The sequence below is a fragment of the Lissotriton helveticus genome, chromosome 7 (genome assembly GCF_964261635.1).
Source record: "Lissotriton helveticus chromosome 7, aLisHel1.1, whole genome shotgun sequence".
NCBI lineage: Eukaryota > Metazoa > Chordata > Amphibia > Caudata > Salamandridae > Lissotriton > Lissotriton helveticus.
Window position 1 is genome coordinate 538604546 of NC_136068.1, and position 23009 is coordinate 538627554.

General features: G+C 40.2%; 1 protein-coding gene across 4 annotated transcripts in view; it reads left to right on the plus strand.

Annotated features, from left to right (window-relative positions):
- LOC144768726 (interferon-induced very large GTPase 1-like) overlaps positions 1 to 23009 on the plus strand; it is a 519921-nt gene that overhangs the window by 93081 nt on the left and 403831 nt on the right. For 2 of the 4 annotated variants that reach the window (XM_078652601.1, XM_078652603.1), the window contains exon 4: positions 19532 to 19594. The exons of the other annotated variants lie outside the window; for them this stretch is intronic. In XM_078652601.1, coding sequence (XP_078508727.1) covers positions 19532 to 19594 — 63 coding nt within the window. The remainder of the gene's footprint in view (positions 1 to 19531; positions 19595 to 23009) is intronic. 4 annotated transcript variants of the gene reach the window in all.

Sequence of the window (23009 nt, forward strand, 5' to 3'; positions counted from 1 at the left end):
CGCCAACAGACTCTACATCTCCTACTGGGAAAGTCTTTTGAGGGTGTGGGAGGAATGTGATCAGGAAAGTGGTGATTTTTCAATCCAGCAACTTCCTCCACCAGTCTAACTCTAGGAACACTTGCCTGTTCCACTAAAACAAAACAAGGCTGCCTATTACAGACTCCTGAAGCTTAACAAAAGTCATCTTTGACTCAGGACAAGAATCCTGGAACACAACAAAAGCATTAAAGGTTGCCAAGTGGAAAAGCTGGATACTCAACTTCTTATACCAAATGTAAGCCTTACGAAGAGCAGCGTAAGGTTCCAACCTCTGATCTACTCTGTCAACACCACCCATGTGCCTATTATAGTCTAAAATGCACACAGGTTTGCGCACTTCAGCAATGTGACCTCAAACAGTCAAAGATGCAGTGCTTTCATCATGGATGGTAGTCAGCATGTAGACATCTCTCCTGTCTGAAAACTTCACAGCTAGATGCTCCTCCCAACGCAACACACTGCACTGTCCCCACACAAGCTTTTAACAAACAAGTTCTTTTGGGAAACCTTTACAGTTAGAGCGGATTGTGCCACAAGCAACAGTGTCCACTTTGGCCAATTCCCTGAACAACCACACACCAGTGTAGAAGTTATCTACATATAAATGGTGGCCTTTGTTAAAAAATCCTCTACCAAGTTCCCATACAATTTTCTCAGTCACTCCAAAAGTGGACGGACAACCAGGGGGGTTAATCCTGGATTCTTTACCGGTATACTCCCTGAAATTAGAGACATATCCAGTCCTACTGTCATGCAGCATTACCAGCTTAATTCCATAGTGTGCCCTCTTACTAGGAATGTAGGGGCATATTATCAAGGACCGGTGTTAAAATTATCGCTGTTTTATCGGCAGGAAACTGCCGATAAAACTGCGATAATGGGCTTGATAATACGCCCTTGTTAATTCCCAGAGAAGCCCATGTTAACATCAGAACATGGGCTTATGTGGGAATTAACAAGGGCGTATTAGCAAGCCTATTATCGCCGTTTTATCTGCAGTTTCCTGTCGATAAAACGGCGATAATTTTAACTCCGGTCCTTGATAATATGCCCCCTATTTCCTAAAAACCAAGCAGCCCTTTAACAATACCAAAGACTCATCCACTGCAATTTCTTTTCCTAGAGCAAAGATCTCAGAAAATTGATCAACAAAGTGATCAATGACAGGCTGAATATTAAAAAGATGGTCACAATCAGGGTGATCTTGTGGCAATGCTAAACCATTATCGACAAAATGCATCATCCTAAGCAGAAGAAAATACCTATCATGACTCATGACTGCTGGAAATATAGCAGTTGCCATCAAGGACTAGAAGACCAATATGAAGACAGTAATGGCTTCCTTAGCAAGCCCATCAAAAAAGATGAACCCAAGAACTTCTTCATCTTTTCCAGATTTGTAGGAGTCGACCGGGTTGCTCTAGAGTGGGGCTTAAGGCTGGCACTGTTGTCCCTCAAAAACTGTTCGGCATACAAATTAGTCTGCTCAACAATCTCTGCCAAAAATACATCGTCCATAAACAACTGAAATAAAATTATCAGCAACAAGTTTTCAGTATTCACTCTACACCCTGGAACACCAGTACAGTCTGACAATGCCGGCTGCACCATGCCTGGAGCAACCCAGACGTCAGCACTTTCAACGGGAAGAGTTGCAGCACCAGGCTGCAGCCCAGATGCCTCTTGCCGCACTATGCCAATGGGAATCCTTGCAGCCCCAGGCTGTAGCCCAGATGCCTCTTGCCTCATTATCGGCACATCATTGTCCTCTAACACAGGCACTTCATCCGCACTAAGAGTAGCTTCATCCGCACTGAGAATAGCTTCATCATCCGATGATGCCATGTGGAGAAAAAACTCACTGCCTGAATCTTCCCCTGCCTCCTCTGCCTCAGATGCAGAGTCAGTCTCTGAACCATGGTCAGAGGAAGACTCAAAAAGCATACCAACAGCCTGCTGAGCAGTAATCCTGCGGCTAGCCATTATCCTTAGTATAAAAGGAGACTTCACAAACAAGTCAACAACAACCAACACTGTGCAAAATAAGTAAGTAAAAAAAGTGTGCCTTTAACACAAAGATCAATATACTCAAAAACTATACGATTCACTTGCAAGAGACCGCTACACTCACCAGCGCCTATTCTGCAGAGAGACAGCAAAAATGATATCCCACTAGAAAGAAAAAAATCAAAACAAATTACTCACAAAACAACAAAATGCACATCGAGCACAATTGCAAAAAGTTTTTGACACTCAAAAGACAGAATCCAAACATACTGCAATTGTTACACCATTTGCAAAAAAACACATTCATGCATAGAAATGAAAAACATTTACATTGTACAAAAAAAAGTCTCTTACCAAACACAAGCAACTACACAAACAGCAGAACCAAAAGTAACGAAACCGTGACCTGGAACAGTCTAAAGGGCAAAAGCTTTGCACTAGAACAAAAAGGGAGAAATAAAGCATTACAATTGCAATTCACAAAAAATAAAAGAATTAACATTATAACACACTATGTCACTACCCAATTGGTCAATCTGCCAGATGTGCATTCAAATAGGGTTGTGCAAAACTGGGGGGTAAACTTGCCCAAGGGATCGGGTGAGCTTGTCTGAGTGTGGGGCAGAAAAAGTACCCACCTTGCAAAATAAATAAATCCCTGGTGCCTAGTAGGGTTTTCTACCTCCCCCTTCCCACCTTGGGCAAAAAGGCCCCGAAAAAAGTGGCAGATCTGTCCCCAGGAGTGGCAGAAAAAACATAAACCAAATTTATAAAAAAATCTGCCCCAGGGAGCAACCCTGGCAGAAGGGTTCGCTTCCATTTTATTTTCAAGTATGTCCCTGGTGTCTAGTGGGATATTCTGTAATTTGTAAACTGCCAAATAAACAGACCAATCTGCTCCTGGGGAGGCAGAATACACATTAAAATAAAATGAGGCCCCTGGAAGCGATCCTTCTCCAAGGGGTCGCTTCCATTTAAAAAAAAAAAAAAGATCCCTGGCTCTATTGGGCTTTTCTGTCCCTTCCTCTGGGGCCAGAAATGCCAAAAAAACAAGGCAAAAAAGACTTTTAAAAAAATGTGCCCCCTAAGGAAGCGACCCCTGGGGGCAGACAACCAAATACACATGCCAATCTGCCTCCATGGGGGGCAGAATACACATTTTTTTTTAAATGAGGCCCCTGGAAGCGACCTTTCCTCAAGGGGTCGCTTCTATTTAAAAAAAAAAAAATCCCTGGCTCTTGTGGGCTTCTCTGACCCCCCCCCCCGGAGGGGCCAGAAACAACAAAAAACCAAGGCAAACAGTCCCCCGGGGGGGGGGGCAGAAAATACTTTTAAAATTGTGTCCCCCTAAGGAAGCGACCCTTGCCCAAGAGGTCGCTTCCTTTAGATAATAAAAGGGCTCCCTGGTGTCTAGTGGGGTATTCTGTCCCCAAATACATGGGCCGATCTGCCCCCCGGGGGGGGGGGGGCAGAATTCACAATTTAAAAAAATGAGGGGCCAGAAACACCAAAAAATAAGGCGATCTGGCCCCAGGGAGGGCAGAAAAGTCTTTAATTTATTTGCCCCCTGTAGGAAGAGACCCTTGTCCAACGGGTCACTTCCTTTTCAAAGAAAAAACATCTCTGGTGCCTAGTGGGGGCATTCCTGCAGCACGATTGTGACGCTGTGCGCGATTGTGCTCCAAGTATGCCCTGTATTGAGACATCAGGGGAGAGGAAATACTCTTTCCTCTCCCCCGATGCTGTGCTCGCTGACATCATGGGGAAGCGTGTGGGGGGGTTGGGAATGGCAGCGGAAACTCTTCCGCTGCCATCCCCTCTGTGGGGGCAAGATCGATACCCCGGGGGGAGCGTCAGCGCTTCCCGCAGGGGCTGTGCTCATGACGGAGCGGTTCCGTCATAAGCACATCCCAACGGATGCTCATGACGGAACCGCTTTGTCATGAGCATCGAAGGGGTTAAAACACAAATGTCATGTTTTCATTAACACTGCCAGTGCTTTGTCAGCTCCCTCCTACTCATCTCTGGCTCCTTGATGACAGGAGGAGGGGATGGAGAGGGCTGAGGCAACATCCCTAATACAGTGTTGTTTCAAAATACAGCACTCTAGCTGAATGTCTGGATTGTGCATGTCTGAGGAGCGTATTTCAACTACTGTCCCCTTACAGAGGCACAATTTATTTTATTTAGCAGACATACTGTGCATGTCTCAGTCAGCACAGTATATTTGTTCAAATGTGACTGCCAAGGCGCACATAGGTGTATCCCTGAGGCCAATGAGAAACCTAACAGAGCAGGGGCAGACTCCCCAGCTGTTTCCCAGCTCCCTATAGGGATATGTTTCCAGTTCTATAAAGAAGATGGGAGAGAGATTGAGATGGGTCTTTCTATTTTCAAATATGCCCTTGCTGTCCTGTCTGGTGACTCGTTAAGAATCATGGCTTAGTGATTCCAATGTACAGCACCGGATAACTGCTCTACTGCTGCCTACGGAGCCTCCGAGTTTATTATTATTATTATTATTGGGACATTTGTAAAGCGCTGCGTTACGCACACCGGCGTGTCCACGCGCTGAAAGTGAGAGAGGCAGAAAACAGGAAACACAGTAGCTTACTAGTCCTTTTACTTCGTATACAGGTAGGTTTTTAGTTTCGCTCGAAACCTCGTTTCTTCAAGTTCCAGACGTAAATCCACTGGGAGTTTATTCCAGTAGTTTGCCGCTAGACACCTGAAAGATCTGCCTCCCATGCGCGCTTTCTTCACCCTGGGGACCCTAAGCAGACCCCCATCGGCAGATCTGAGCGCTCGGGCAGGTATGTAAGCTTCAACCAGTTTCCTAAGTGGTCGAGGAGCCCGATCATACAGGATACGGTGACACGTGCAGAGGGCTTTATATTCAACTCTGCGCCTCACCGGGAGCCAATGTAGCTTCTGCAGAGCTGCCATCGATGGCGCCCTTTTGGGCAGCCTGAGAATGAGACGGGCTGCCGCATTTTGCAGCACCTGGAGGCGAGCCATGCTCTTCTCTGGCACCCCCAGGTAAAGCAAATTCCCGTAGTCCATCCTGGCGGTTACCAAAGCATGTACCAGGGTTTGGCGAGCTTCCGTCGGCAATAAGTCCAGGACTTTTCTCAACCTTTTCAGTACCCCAAAACATACGCCATATGTATGCATGTAGTTGTGAGTTTGTTTTTGAGTGACTGAAAGTGAATGGGATTGAGTGAAAGTATATGTGTGAGATGGTTTAAAGTGTTAATGAGAGTGAAAGTGAGTGAGTATCCCAGTTCGAGAGTATGTCGAAGAAGTGAAAGTTAGTATGAGGAAGTGAGTGAAGCAGTGTGAGTGTGTTAGAAAGAGTGAGGGATTGGAGGTTGTGAGAGGGAGTTGAAGTGAGTCAAGGGTGTAGTGTAGTAACTTCCTTCACACATGAAATTAGGTAAATCTTCTTTATTCAAGTATTATGCAGGACGATATAAAAAGGGTGCTGCTGCCTTGAATTAGAACTCAGACTCAGGCGGGACGCGCAGAAATGTGAAGGGGCCCTGCTGCAATAATTAAACTCCTAACTGTGGGTATTGAGCCTGGCGGGAGCCTAAGCCCAGGTTGCGCTGCCTCCTACTTTGCTTTTTTTGTATCACCCCGCAACACTCGCCCTGACTGTTACTTGCACTGGTGGGACTGCAAGTCCCAGGGCACACCTCGAGCCCAGCACAAGCCCCGCAGGTGAGAGGGGGAGGAGTCACGAGCGCTATATAAAGAGCAGCCTTTCCCTCCGTGGCACGGGACGCACCCGGGCAAAGCCCAGGCCAAGGGCGGGCCCGTTTTAGCCCGTTAGAGGACGGAAGAGGTCGGGCCGGGCCCCCCCTCTAAATCCTTCTACGTCCTAACGTCAGTTAATAATTTTCCCATTGTGTCTGTTTCTTGACGAGGGGGATTGAGCTTGCGGGCTAACCGCTGATTTAGACACTATCCTGTGATGACCATGAGAGAGGAAAGGAGAGGAATTCTGTAATGGGAGTTTCAGGGACTTTGGGCCAGTTTATAAGTAGAGCAACCTCTGTGTTGGTTTATGAAATAGCTCTGACTGAGCGACGTTTATCGCTTGACCCACTACACTTGAAACACTCTTCTTTGGGGGGTCTGACGTCTGCACGGTCACCTGAGCAATCCCAATTCCCACTCTTTGGTTGGAGGTAGCAATCAGCCCCCACAGGAACTCGTGAACACTTCTACAAACCTGGAGCCTCCTCCAACCTCTCCTCCTGAGGCTCCAGTGACAAATGGAATAGTATGTTGTAGATCATCGCAGGCTTTAACAAGGTCTGCCCCCATATCCACATCTCAGGTTATGGAACGTGTGCGGGAACCAGTGACAAAGAAAAAGCGAGGAGGGGGCCCTCAGTGACAAAAAAAATGCAAAAATCCAAAAAACCAACAGGATTGGAGGGTCAGAGACTGCAGTATTGCCATCTATTCCAGAGCCTCAGCACCCTCCTCTACTATCGGGTGCCTCAATCCTGGACTTGGCTGCTGCTCATCCAGCTCATACTGATGATGGTTATTGGGCAAAATTGGGGGCCCTACTTATATCATCATTTGCGCCAATCCTTGAAAGACTATCATTAATAGAGGACAAATTATTGAATTTTGAATCACTTGTTATGTCCAATTCAGAAGAATATAGGAGGAGATGATAGCTATATGGAGGCTTTTTATGAGATCGCCCCTGGAGAAGAGGAGGAGAACACGCCCATGGCTTCGGAAAGTGGGGGTGCCCCCTACAGCCTTGCAGTGTAACAAAGTACAAACACCACAGAGCCGAAGGATTTTGTCATGGAATGTAGCTGGTTTCAATGCTAAAATGGATCTCCCTGATTGCGGTGAATGTATTGATACTCATGAGATCTGCCTACTCCAAGAGACCTGGGCATTGAAACCCTTACATAGAACCGGGTTTGCTACATACTATAAAGTGGCCATGCAGGGTCTAAGGGGGAGACCGTTGGGGGGCCTTACTATTTGGGTTGGTATACATCTTAGTTGGACAGTAAAAAGGTTAGAAACCCATTCCCCTGACATTCTATGCATTCTTCTCTCATTTAGTAATTTCCCAAAGGTGGCTATTATTAATGTTTATTCCCGTCCTGTGAGGCAAGGGCAGACCTCGCAGATGTTAGACTGCCTGGCAGCATTTCTCCCCACGCTGCCCAACCAAACATATCCTATCATTGGAGGGGATTTTAATTGCCACTTCAAACCTCTTAATGGCTTACCATATTCAATTACGTGTGAAGAGGACTAGACCTGGGCAATTCCTATGTGCAACCTTAACCCGATTAAGGGGTGGACTCCTCTAGTTTTACAGTTGACCTCACTCATACTCATGTACTCGCTGAGGGCATGCAATGGCCGGTAACCGGCCGATAACCCGGGGAACTTCACCTTTAAAAGGAACGGCCAGGTATCCACTATTGACTACATTTTGATATATGTGGAAATCTGGCATAGGATTTTGAATTTCCATGTTCAAACCTGTGCAGAAAATGATCGCAATCCGCTGGTTGTAACCTTGGTTATCTTCCAATCGGCTGAAGGGCAGGATCCGATTGATCCGCCACCCTCGAAACTAACAGCTTTTGATCGAGGCAAAATAATCCTCTGGGGGTCGTATGTACAATCTCGAGAAGCATTGGCCTCTTTGTATAAATCAATCATTCCCTTCTTAGAAAAGGCAAGTTCTATCTTAGATAGTGATAGTCTTGTTGACCCCAAAGAGGAGCTGGGCAAAAATCATCAGGATTTGATTGGGACTCTGGCAGAGTTTTTTTATAGTAGCAAATCAAAAAAAGGAATTCAACAAAGGGAAAAGAACCCCTGGTACAATAGGGCATGTAAGGATGCAAAGAGCACCCTGTTGACCGCATTGAGAGAGGGAGATCCTATACGTATCAGGGAGGCAATGGTGTTTTTTAAGAAAAGTATTTTAGCAGCAAAATCAGAATGGGAAACTGATAGATGGCAGGCCATTAAGAAAGCCCTAGATGAAATGATACAAGAGGATTCTGGAACCTGGTAAAGACAGGAAAAACTGAGGGCAAATCAGCAATCAAGCCAAACCTCGGGGAAGAAGTTTGGCGTGCCCATTTTAAACTTTTATTTGCTAAGCCTTAGATTGGAACCAACGAGACGAGGTCACCTGACAGTGATTAAATCCTTGTTTCCACGGCAACATACCCCCCTGTTCATTGGCTGAGTTTACAGTGGTTTTGGCCAAGGTTTTACCAAACAAGGCGCCCGGGCTGGACAGGATCCCTGGAGACATGTTCAGAACTGAACAGGTACTTTGGCCCCCATACTAGCAGACACTTTTTAATGCGATATTTCATGGTCTGGCACCCCCTTCAACTTGGACGGGAGCTGAGATCATCCCTATTTATAAAAAAAGGGGTCCCCACTAGAACCGGCAAATTATAGGCCAATTAGCCTAATAGATGTAACACAAAAGATTTTTGCCTGTGTTGTTTTGGGAAGATTTCAGGATTGGATGGATGATCATATACTAACTCCCCTACAAGCAGGCTTCAGGTCCAAAACCTCAACCATAGATCAGCTGTTTAGATTACAACTGATCTATTGGAAAACCATAACGTTGGAGGGAGGCTCTCTCTATCTAACATTTGTGGACCTCAAATCCGCGTTTGATATGGTAGATCGAGATCAGTTATGGGGCTTACTTCTTGACATGGGAGCTCCAGCTTATCTTTGTCAACAGCTGAAATGCCTACATGAAGGCACCTTTGCTAGAATAAGATTTGGAAAAAGCAGGGGACTAACAGCTCCTATTCCCGTTGAGAAGGGAGTGAGACAGGGCTGTGTGCTCGCACCCACACTCTTCTCGCTCTTCTTAAATGGGTTAATCGAGGTGCTTTTAGCTGTTAAGGACATTGACTCTCCAAGACTTGCTAACCGCAAAATACCAGCCTTAATGTTTGCGGATGACACGCTGCTCCTCTCTAAATCACCTACGGGGATGCAGCATGTTTTAGAGGAATTCAACCATTTCTGTAAAAAAAGGAACTTGGAGATAAATATACAGAAAACTAAGTATATGGTTTTACATGCTGATTCCACCAATTGCCCTCACCCAAAGATGGACCATCGGGGCCCAAGAGAGGGTGCCTATATTTGACTTGGGACTTACCATTAACAACTAAATGGAGTGGGGACCGCAAATGACTAAGGCAAATTTAAAACTAACTCAGGCAACAGGGGGATATTAAAAGTCTATAAGAGTTGTTCCACAAAGGTCATTGGTCCCCCCGCAGAAATATATAAGGTCCAAGCTAGGGGGGCCTCGTTGTATGGTGCAGACCTTTGGGGTCACTGTCCTATTAACACTATTACATCGACTGAAAATAATTTTTTGTGACAACTTCTAGGTCTCCCAAAAAGTACCCCTTAATTCCATTAAGGATGGACTTGGGCATTGTTCCCATTGCCGACCTGATTTCTTTCCGACCGCTTCGTTACTGGCGACGGCTATGGTCTACGCCAGAGTTAGGAAATTTCAGGGAGGAATTAAAATCCATCATGTCCATCCTGGGGGCGGGTAACTTATCCTGGTTGTCCTACATTAGGAATGCATTTGGTGCTATAGGGAGGAATGATCTGTGTCCTGCTACATCCAAAAAATCATTAATATTTGCCCTGAAAGAACATAGATTGGCAAGCATTCTCCAGTCGGTAGACTCATCAAATCTGACCTCCAAGTTCTTAGATGTAAAGCAGCACTACAGTCTGGAATTGGTTTTGGACTCTATTCAACCCCTTGCAGCTAAGAAATTGTTTTACAATTCAGACACGGGACAGTCCCGCTCTATGCATTCACTGATAACTGGGCGGGCTACTAAATTACTTTGTCCTGGGTGCACCGAAGCAGAAGAAACCGAGATCCATGTGATCTTTTTCTGTCCCGCATATAATCTGCCTAGATCTAAATGGGTCCTTCAACTTTGTAGTAACCTGGGTATAAGAAATTTAAAAAGGTTTACAGGATATTAAAATATAATACTTACCCCGTAGTCGCTGTTGCAATCTCCAAGTTCCTATTTGCAGTGTGGTGCAAACGTAGACAACTACTGAAAAAATAGAGTATAGAACTTTGGTAGTCTTGTTTTATTTTAGATCAATTCTTGATTTAAAATTGTCTTAATCATGGGATTAGCTCTTCTTAACTTCTTTTGTTTAACTTATATTTTTAAATATTGAATTAATTAATGGTATTATCTAATATTCTCTCAAGGCGCCCTTGGCAGAGATTCTTACTCATGTTTTATGTCCCCCATCTGATATTTACTTGGGGAGGGTGGGACCCCCTCACTATTGATGTTTGAAAACTTAATGGGTATTCAAATGTTAAATTGCATCTATATTTCCTTTTAGTAGGATTGTGTTTTTTTAATGATGCTGTTTTTATGATGTAACATTCTCTGTGCTTTTATGGGAGTAACAGCTGAAATAAAGATATTTGACTGACTGACTGACTGAGAACTCAGACTGGCAGATCAGCAGTCTACATTCTACCACAACACTATTCTAAAAGGATGTCATACATTCTTAATTCTACCATTACATTCTAAAGAAAACTAATAAGTTACCACACATCTCTTAATAAAAATTTAAAGAAATAAACAAGTATGAACAAAGAAAACTCATTTGGAAAGTTTAAAGTTTAGTCTCAAACAAAATCCTGTAAAAATGTAGGTGTCACAACTTTCCTTCCACTCTTGGTATAAACATGTTGATGATCCACAGAATCCTTTGTGGAGCATGTAGGTGCAGACTCTTGAAAACTTGGAGTTGTAATAGCTTCTGGGTCCAAATCAATATTACAGGATTCCTCTGCAACATTATCATTTGAAACCACATTCTCTTGAACAGGAGCAAAATCAGATTGAACAGAAACAGAATCAGATCCAGAAATGGGGCTCAACCATCAGTAATCACAACCCACATCTCCTTCCTTGAAACTGTTTTCTGAATCCGAACATCTAGCTAATGCAATTCTGCTCATGTGATGAATGGTACCATCATCTAACATGACCGTATTGCGCATCACCTTGGTGACTGTCCTAGGATCAGAGAAACGCAGTAGAAGTTTTCCAACTTTCTTTGCGTTTTTGACCCTAATTGACCAACTTTAACACTTGTTTCCTTGGTTCCATATTTCTTATCATAATACACCTTGTTTTTATCTTGAGATTTACATATGTTTTCTCTGACTTTCACACAATCCCAATTGTATTTTTTGCTTCTGCCCATCCACACAGGATTCATTTTTCAATAAGGAACTCTCCCTCTCATTAAACCAAAAGGACTTTCACCACATGTACCATGTACAGTTATTCTGTATGACCACAACATTTTATCTAATTCGGAACTCCAATCTTTCCTCCCTTTATTGGCCAATTGTAACGTTCCTTTAATCACTCTGTTGACTCTTTCTACAACAGAATTTCTTTTGGGATGGTATAAGGCAGTAAACTTCTGTCTAATGCCCGTAGATTCCATGAAATGTTTCATGGAATCTGATTTGAACTGTACCCCATTGTCTGTTAAAAGAGAAGTAGGCAATCCATCTCTAATGAAACATTCATCCAGAAATCTTATTACAATATTAGTGTTAACACTCTCCACAACCTTTAATTCAATCCACCTTGAAAACAGATCCACTAACACCAAGATATGCTTACAAGAACCATCCTGCCATACTATGGGTCCCAATATGTCTAGTGCTAATTCTTCCCACTATAATTTAGGACATCCCAAAGAGGACATTGGTTGATTAAGTGTTTTTTTACTGTTATCCGCACACTCACAACTGATACACTCTTGTACAGACCTTTCAATTTCTAGATACATTCCATGCCACCAGTACAAAGCTTTAATGTTTTTCTTGGTTCTGGAAATTCCAGGATGACCATCATGTCCCATGGTAATTATTTTAGAACGTACACCTTTAGGTGGAACAAGTTTATCCCCACGGCAAACAAAACTTCTGTTCAAACTTAATTCATCTCTTACTTCCCAGAATGGTCTAAACTGAGAATCCGATTTGGAATGCGTGTGCCAATCATTAGTAATTTTTTCCTTAACTGCCTCAAGAATTACATCCTTAGCACATTTGCATTCCCATTCGTCCTCAGACAAACCTTGCAAGCCAGAAAACACCCCCGCAACACAACAGTCATTCCAGGAACTCTGATCAATTTCTCTCATGGGCAAGGAAAGTATACTTAGGAAGTCCGCAATGACACTCTTGACTCCAGGTACATACTCAATTTCAAACACATAACCCTGAAGTCTCATCGACAATCTAGCAATCCTAGCTGATGCCCTAAATAACCCATCAGTAGTTAACAACTTGGGTAAAGGTTTATGATCCGAGCGAAGTGTGAACTTTTTGCCCCAAATGAATTTGCAAGAATGCTCCATTGCCCATACACAGGCCAACGTTTCCCGCTCAATGACGGAATACTTCTCTTCACATGGTGACAAGGAGCGTGATGCAAACACTATAACTACCTCGCCTCCTTGGTGTGATATTTGTGACAGAACACTGCCTAGACCAGTACCACTGGCATCAGTAGTGAGAAAAGTTTGAGCTGCAGGATCAAATCCTTGTAAGATGGGGGCATTAGCTATTGCTGATTTTATTTCATGAAATACCTTCTTGCAACCTGCACTCCAAATAAAAGGTGACTTGTTTTTCATTAAAATCCTCATTTCATAAGTCTTCTGAGAGAATTGGTTGACAAACTTCGAATAAAATTCCTCCAGACCCAAAAATGATCTGAGTTTGTCTTTTGATTTTGGTTCTGGGGAATTAATGATAGCCTCAACCAATTTTGTTTTAGGTTTTATACCTCCTTCACAGATTTCGTGCTCTAAGTACGTGACCGATTTTTCAGCAAACTTGCATCTGCTTAATCCAGCAACTAATCCATTATCTGCAAGGATTTTGAGTACCTGTCTGAGGTTAGAATCATGATGAGACTTGCTTTTTCCCATTATCAATATGTCATCTTCGAAAAAAATGACTTCATGTATATGACCAAACAACCTTGACATTAATCTTTGGAACACGGCAGCTGCTGAAGCTAAGCTAAACGGCATACGCTTGAACCTGAAGCACCCAAAAGGAGTACAAAACGACGTTTAATGTTTGCTTTCCGGATCAAGAACAACTTGATGATATGCTGCAGATAAGTCCAAAGTGGAAAACCACTTAGCATCCCTAGTTAACATTAACATTTTGTCTATTCTAGGCAAAGGGTATTGGTCAAGCAATATTTGGCTATTCAGATATCTCAAGTCCACACATAAGCGGGCCTTTCCATTGGCCTTGCGTGCTACGACCAACGGAGAAACCCACTCCGCTGCTTCTACTGTCTCAATTACATTTTAATTCAACAATTTAACCAATTCTAACTTAACTTCCACTCTGATGATCATTGGTATATTCCTTGCTTTGTGTATCTTTGGCACAGCACCCTCTTTCAGTCGAATATGATAGGTAATCCTTTCAACTTGCCCATTTCTTTTGAGAAGACTGATGAAAACTCATCAAGAACCCATTTCTTGGTGTCTTCACCTGCACATGAGACCAACACTTGCTCTTTGCTATTGGGGTCCCGAATATTATTCAGGTTTTTTTGATCTTTCCATCCTAATACGGATGGTCCTTCTTTGGAAATATATAACTTACCAGTTGCATGTCTGCCTTTAAATCTAAAAACTAGTACTCTAAACCCTTGAATATCAATTATTTATCCCGTATAGCTAACTGGAGAAATGTCAGGAGGTTCTAACCAGCTCCCAATCTGGGAAACAAAATGTTCCTCCCATACATGTTGAACAACAATTGTGTATGGTGAACCTGAATCCACAGCCAATTGAATAAGAACATCACCTAAATAAACTTGACACATTGGTTTAGTGGAAGACGCATCTGAAATGTTCAAAACAACTTTCTTTTTCATAGTGGTTTGCACTTGAGCACCATCTTCACTAGAGGATGAACTATAATCTAGTTCTGTTTCTTGAATACAGGATACTTTACCCTTATAATTCTTATGCATATTTTTCCTGCACACCTTAGCAAAATATCCTATGACACCACATACTAAACATTTAGTTGACTTAGCAGGGCCTTTAGGGTGATTCGCTGAGTGGAAATGACTGTCACACCAAAACATACTAATTCAGAATTTTTTTTACTCTCCACGTTGTCTTTCTTATGACCTCCTGCTTTGAAAAATTTGTTGGTATTATCGCTAACCTTACTATCAGAGATTTTATTAACAACTTCCACTTCTTTTTTGTCATTGGCTAGTGTAACTTAGGCACATCGCTCAGACAATTCTGCTTTTTTTACCATAGTAATAATTCCTTTCAAAGAACCTTCTCCTTCCACCCACAACTTATCTTGGATTGTTTTGTTTTTTGTGTATATACAATCTGATCACGTATAAGTTCATCGTGAAGCTGTGCAAATCTACATTTGACAGCCAATTTTCTTAATGCAGATACGTAATCCTCAATGTATTCGTGCTTGTCTTGTTTTCTTTGAAAAAATGCATGTCTTGTGACAGCAATACACACACTGGGTGAAAAATGATCATCAAGGTCAAGTATAGCTGCTTTGAAAACATCCATGTCTCCCCCAACTCTGTCTTGTTTCTGTAATTGGTTGTAAATTCGTAAGCCTTCAGGACCCAAACCCGACATAAGGATCCTTTTCTTTCTTTCTGGAGTAAATGAACCATTAACATCCTCCAAATTCGCAATATAATTGAGGAAGTACTCTTTCCAGTCAATCCAAGCCACAGGTGGATCCCTTGCCACTGCTATGAACTCTCTTGGAGAACTGAGGTGCATGCCATGTAATGAGGTTTCACCAGCAGAGGCACTATCACTAGTGGAAGGCATGGAGAACAAAAATAAATCACAGCACAAAAGAAACACAAAGAAGCTAAATAATCTGTGGCGTTCCAAGCACAATAATCGATTCTTGAAAGTTGAATAAATATATATATTTGATTCTTGCATTTTGACTCAACAAATTTAATAGTCTTGAACAAATAAATCGATTCTTGAATACACAATGTGCAGTACAGCACATTCGCACTGATGATGAAACTTATAAAAATGGAAAAAATAAATACTGTATGCTTAATTGTATTTCTTAATGTCCTTACTGGGTTCTGATAAAACCAGATAATTTCCTTCGGCTCCGAAATTCCAATAAATTCCTTTGGTTCCGATGTGACTGCAATCAGCTGGCAAAATGGCCGTCATGCATGACCTCTACGTCAGGTCACGCAGCACGTCACCTGCACTGCACAGCTATGCGTCATACAAAGATGACCGGGGAGGCTTCTTGAAGAATGCAGCATCTTTTGAAAGAACGGCTGCTATGAACATCCATAAAACCAGTGGAGCGCGGGGTAGGCATCGTTTGAATCTGAGTGCTGCATGCACATGTGAAGGTCGTTAAAGATACCGGTAAGAGGCTTACTTACAGGAAGGAGTTGAAGATGTTTAAAATGACATCCTGTCTTTCTTCCATCTTGTTGAATGTCCTCATTTCCGTAGTTCTAGCATGCGGCGCTCTTAGCTTGAAATAAATCCCGCCCCCAAAAATGCAATTTCTCCCGCTGTACCACTTGAATAAAAAAGATTTAGGAACGGAAATCCCACGTAGGTTCGGATCCAAACGTCGCCAGAATTGTAGTAACTTCCTTAACACATGAAATTCGATAAATCTTCTTTATTCAAGTATTATGCAGGAAGATATAAAAAGGGTGCTGCTGCCTTGAATTACAACTCAGACTGGCAGACCAGCATTCTACATTCTACCACAACACTATTCTAAAAGGATGTCATACATTCTTAATTCTACCGTTACATTCTAAAGAAAACTAATAAGTTACCACATGTTGCTGTCAAAGGTGCAGCAAGTGAAGTTGCACCAAGTACCAGAGTAAGTGAGTGAGAAATGGTGTGTTAGGAATGGGGTTCTCTATTTAGCAGAGGTATGCACCTTTGTTCAAGTAGGGACCCTTCCTTCTTGTCAGGGTAAGGGGATTACACACTTTAGATAACCCCTGCTCACCCCCTTGGTAGCTTGGCACAAGCAGACAGTCTTATCCCAAAGGGCAATTTATAAAGTGTTTGTCTTTGCTTTCAGATCATGTTTACTATCAAAGTCAGTAGAAACATCTGGTATATGATGTAGACGAGCTGTCTGAAGTGTACTTTGGCATGAAGTGCTAAGGTATTTAGCAACGCCCCTATGTTGACGCTTTATTCTCCCACAAGTGATTGTCATAATTATTTTGCAAACTTTGGGCCCGATTCACAGAACTAACTTAAGACAAAATCATAAACTTGCTACCATTTTGGTATTCACAGAAGGCCCTTACTCATGTTGGTATTAACAGAAGGCACTTACTCATTTCGGTATTCACAGAAGTCATTTAGGAGTCCTAAAGTTAGGACTCCTAACTTTACTACTCCTAACCTGGGAGAAATCCTAACTTTAAGACTTTGGGTATTCACAGAAGGCATTTAGGAGTCCTAAAGTTAGGAGTCCTAACTTTACTACTCCTAAACTGAGAAAAACCCTAACTTTAAGACTTTCGGTATTCACAGAAGGCATTTAGGAGTCCTAAAGTTAGGACTCCTAACTTTACTACTCCTAATCTGAGAAGAATCCTAACTTTAAGACTTTCAGTATTCACAGAAGGCATTTAGGAGTTCTAAAGTTAGTAATCCTAACTTTAGGACTCCTAAACTGAGAAAAATCCTAACTTTAAGACTTTCGGTATTCACAGGCATTTAGGAGTCCTAAAGTTAGATATCCTAACTTTAGGACTCCTAAATGCCTTCTGTGAATTACGAAAGTCTTAAAGTTAGTATTTTTCCCAGTTTAGGAGTAGTAAAGTTAGGACTGCTAACTTTATATCAAAATGAGTAATTGCCTTCTGTGAATACCAAAATTAGTAAGTGCCTTCTGAGAATATTAAAATGGTAGTTAGTTTAGGATTTTGTCTTAAGTTAGTTCTGTGGATCGGGCCCATATTCTCGTGAATCAGTTTCTCTAAATTCCTAAAACTCCGTGTGGGGTTATGATTTCCTCCAAGTTCTGCAAATTTGACAGTGACGAATGCTTCCTGCTCTGCCTGCGACCTATGAACATTGCTTTCATATTGTACCCAGAGACGTTTAAAGGCATGGGCAAAGTGTCCCACTGCCCCGGACCCCCACCTTCCAATGGGGCCCGGCAAAGTGATCTTTCTCTATATCTCACTCCTGTGTACAAAGGGCTTTAATTAGCAAACAATTTACAATAAAATTCAAAGTTGACCCAAAACTGGGCCCGATATTTCTTGCACAGGGCCCTTAAAGTCCTTATGATCACACTGATTGAACCAGATGCCATTAACTCCCTCTTTCACCCATTTACCTCCTGAGGGAGTGTGAACAACATTGTGGCAGATGTTCACTCTCCAATCTGTCTTGTGTATGGAAATCATCAGACATTTAGAATATTTTACAGGAAACAAAAGTTTAATCAGCAAGTGAACTGATGAGATCCCTGTGCTTTAAGTGGGCCAGGTTCTGCCGGTGTGCAGCACCAGCAGTTCTAAAAAGCAGGTGCTGAGACGGGTCCCTTTCCGGCTCTCTGTTTTTGTCCTCAGTTAAAAAGGTGAAAAAAATAATCGTCTCTGCAGGAGTTCCACCCTTCACTGCCTGTGATGTAATTTCAAAGAGACTCTTTATAGTTCTTTCACAGTCTCATCATTTTAGAACTGAAGCATTTTTTATTTTACATACAACGAAGCCTTGTTATTTATCTCAAGCAACTAATAGCCATTGGCAAAACCAATAGTCCTGGCTTGTTGTAGGTGTAATATTATTTGTTGTATCATATATCTGGATGGAATGACAGAAACAGCAAAATACAAGTCAAGCGGCACAGTATGCTAAGCACAGATTTTTAGCTTGAGTGTTTTTAACCCACTCACATTTTTACATAGGCCACACCACTTTGAGGGACCCCCCCAGTTTTTTCGGTCACTTAAAACCCTGACCTTGCATACTTGACGTTTCCAATTCACATGTTGTTCTTCTGATTGCCTACAGATATTTCCTATAACTCTAACCCTCATAGTATTCTTTTCATTGACATGTAGCTGGTGGGAATTGCCTACTGTGCACCATGTTATACAGTCCTGTCACAAATGGTTGTTTGCAGGTGTTGCAGTACAGTCACCAGCCAGAAAATATGACAAGAGTGTTCGAGAATTCCACCAAAATATGATTTGCTTGTCTGTTCAGTTGATGAGTTTCTTCCGTTATCAAAATGTTTTCTTAAAATACATGTTTATCTAGCAACAGATTGGTTCTGAGTTGGTTCTCTTTGTCCTTATATCACTCTTTCTACTTCTTTATTTCTTTCTTATTGTTCATGTCTCCCCTTCATTTAGTCTTTCCTTTATTCTATCTTCCTAGCTGTAAACATTTCTTTATTTACATAATAAAGAGATGATAATCCCTCTTTACTTTTTTATTTGCCTTTCTTACATCTGTTTCTTTTTCTTTTCCTTTTATGATTATATTTTCTACTTCTTCTTTTCTTCCTTTGTTGCTTCATTGCATCATAAATAATAATTTTTCAATTGTTTACAGTTATATAAATTAAGCTGTTCCATTACCCCACAGGTTTGAAGATTTTGTATTTGCATTTTCTACCCATGATCTATTTTTCCTTCCTTCCATTCTTTTCGTTCCATAAAAAGTAATTACAGTTGTTTTATTCCTCTAACACCTTCCGCCCTTTCCACCCTTCCAAAATTCCAAGATCTTATTGTTTCCTATCTCTCCATCAGTTTTCAATTTAACCTGCTCTTGTTTTCGATTCAAAGAATCAAGAAATCACGAGGAAGTACAAGAAAAACAAGAAGTGAAAAGAGAAGAACTTCAGAGTATTTTTTCTGGTTTAATTTTCTTTGGCCTGCATCCTTCCCCATACTTGTTTGCCAATATTTTCATGTTCCTCTTGAAGAGTGATTCCTAATCTTTTGACTTTCTTGTCTTCTCTTCATTTAGTCTTTGCTTTATTCTATCTTTCTTGCTGTAAACATTATATAAAGGGATAACAATCAGTCTTTCCTTTTTTTATTTGCCTTTCTTACATCTGTTTCGTTTCCTTTTATGATTATAGATTTTGTATTTTCTATCCATGATTTAATTGTCCTTTCTTCCATTCTTTTTCTTTCCATAAAAATAAATTACAGTTGTTTTATTCCTCTAACGCTTTCTGCCCTTTCCACCCTTCCAAAGTTCCAAGATCTCATTGTTTCCTATCTCTCCATCAATTGTTTCAAGTTAACCTGCTCTTCTTTTTTATTCAAAGGATCAAGAATTCATGAGGAAGCACAAGAAAGACAAGAAGATGGGAAAATAGAAGAACCTCAGGGTATTTTTTCTGTTTTAATTTTCTTTGGTCTGCATCCTTTCCCATATTCGTTTGCCAATATTTTCAAGTTCCTCTTGTAGTGCGATTCCTAATCCTTTGTCTTTCATGTCTTCTCTTCATTTAGTCTTTCCTTTATTCCCTCTTCCTTTCTGTAAACATTTCTTTATTTCCCTAAATAAAGACATGACAATAACTATTTTCTTATTTTTGCCTTTCTTACACCAGTTTCTTTTCCTTTTATGATTATATTATTTTCTTCTCTTCTTCATTTGTTGCTTTATTGCAGTACAAATAACAATTCTTCAATTGTTTACAGTTATATATATATATTTAACGGATCACTGACATAACCTCGACAGACCGAATATCGACTTGACAAAATATCGATGACTAATTATCGACAACAAAATTATCGATTTACTATACTTACACAACAAACATCAAAAATATCGACTACACAATATCGACTACTAAAAACAACGACTACAACAATATCGACTCACAACATTATCGATTTCTAAAACACCGATTATTAAATATTTATATAACAACAGTCAAAATATCGATTACACAAACATAGATAGCAAATTTATCGATTGTAAAAAAATCGCCATTAATAGATCCTAAAATAAATGACTTTATTATTTAATAATTAAGTCATACTGATCATAAAAAACCAGATTTAGTTAATATAAATAGATGACATATATTATTTATTTTCATAACATTTACAACACACAATAAATACTAACATACATTTTATAATACATAAACAATGTTTCGACCTTCTACACATTTTTTACAACTAATTACATATATTCCTCCACTTTACAAATATCAAAATAACATTACCTAGAACATTACCTATACAAAATAAATCCTTACACATTCAATAAACGTTAATTTGCGTCACCCATATAAGGAAAGCAATTAGCATAACAGAAAAAAAAATTCAAATCAACAAATAAAAACATACTATCCATTTAAACAACCAATCCTATTTCTGAAACAATCAACCTAATACTATATAAATGAAATAATAAGTAACTGAAAACGCAGTATACATCTCCTAAGTAAAGGAAGACGAAACTCTGCTGGATTTCTGGAAGAAAACTGATGGACTTCAACAGAAAGATACCTACACATATCTAAAGTAAGTACTACTACATTATTAGTCAGCGAAAATGTAACTCTCAAAGCTCACACCTATATTTTAAAGCAAAATACATCAAATATATCTTTTTTTTTTAGCACTCATCCTACAGATGAAAAAAAAACAACAGAAGACCTACACAACACCTGGACATCAAAAGTTACATATAAAAAAGTAAGTATATACTAGAAATGTAAAATCGAGAATTAATAGATAGGTAACTAAATCTAAACTAGCAAAAAACGTCGAACAAATTATCATAAATAGTAATAAAATATTTCTACACATTTTCTCAACTTCCACAGGTACAAAAATATATACACAGAAAATAACAGTTTGAAGAACATCAACAGCTGAAAATAACGACTTGAAAGCATCAAAACATTTGCAGGTAAAATACAAATGTGTGAAACTGTATAATGTGATTAGAACATTTTTTTTCCTTAAAAAATATTTACATTCTCTTTTAATTACCTCCTAGCACTACAATACTATCATGACTGAAGGAGCTAAATTCATTTATTCACAAAAAGGGAAAATGCTTCTTTGTTACATGGGATATGTCTACACTCAAGAGAAACAAAAAGATTTGAAAGTGTTTTGGAAGTGTACGAAATATTATGCCAACAAATGTTATGGTAGAGCTATAACTCAGGAAACTACTGTTACTTATACTAAAGAACATAATCACCCACCCAATGTAACAGAAATAGAGATTAGACAAATGCTAGATTCCCTTAAAGAAGCTAGTACTAGCACTGATCAACCAACAACTGCTATTCTGAAACACCATTTAAGTGTACTTCCCCAACATGCTTCTAGCCAATTACCATCTATAGAATCCCTTAAAAGAACAGTAGCTAGACAAAAAAGAGCAACATGCACTACTCCTCCCACACCAAAAACTTTAGAAGAAGTCCAAATTCCACCTGAACTCTCTGTAACTCACAATAAAGAAAATTTTATACTCTATGACAACAAATCTAAAGATAAAAGAATTATACTGTTTGCCACAGCAAACAACATGACAAAACTTACCCAATGCCAAACTTGGATGATGGACGGTACTTTTTCTGTATGCCCCAAACCTTTTTATCAATTATACACCATCCATGGTCATTTCCAAAATGCAAATATTCCATTCCTTTATGCCCTTCTACCAAACAAACAGCAAACTACCTATCAAGAAATACTAACTGAAGTCAAGCAACATACTAACAACTATTTTCCACAAAAAATTATCATAGACTTTGAAAAAGCTATGATAAACAGCATCCTTAAAACATACCCACACACAGCAATACAAGGTTGCTATTACCACTTTAATCAATGTATCTGGCGACATCTACAAAAATCAACCTTGAGTATCCAATACGCCACTGATAGCACATTTGCTTATCAAATCAAAAAACTCATCGCCCTAGCCTATGTTCCACTAACAGATGTAACTGAGCACTATAACTTATTAATAGACAGCCCCTACTATAAAAGAAACGAAGATAAACTAAGCCCTATGCTTGACTACTTCGAAGACACATGGGTAGGAAGGCTACACAGATCAGGCCATAGAAGACAACCCAAATACCAAATAGCTTGGTGGAATGTCTACCTTAGCACACTAAATAAGGAAGCAAAAACAAACAATGCAGTTGAAGGATGGCACAATGCCTTCCAAGCAACTACAGGCCGAGGAACGCCTACCCTTCACAAATTAATACAATCCTTACAAAAAGAACAAAGTTACCAGGAGCTCCGAATGGAGCAATCAGTAACTTTGATTGGACCTAAACTCACCAAAGAAACTAAAAAAATGTATAACACACTCCAAAGTCAAGTTACCCTCTATCCAACTAGCAAAGGACTAGAATATCTATCAATGATTGCCAAAACTATTCTTTAAAACATTACATAACTATACACGTAAAACTAAACATATTTTTCCTAAAATTCTTCATTATAATATGTAACAAATTGCAATTAAATTATCAAATACATAATATTAACATATATAAAATGTATTTAGATAATGTATTTACAAAATGTTACATACAACGTAAGTAAAGCAAAATTAAAAACAGTTTTCCCACCCATTAAAAATCCTAAAAATACTTATATTTCTGATACAGCTTCAAACGTAATCCAATTCCAAGCAATCCATAGGACACCATTCCAAAAACCCATACAATCCATGAAAGCCCAAAAAAAAAGCAAAAATACAAGCAAATGCATAGCGACTCCTTTCCACTTCAGTAGACACCAGAT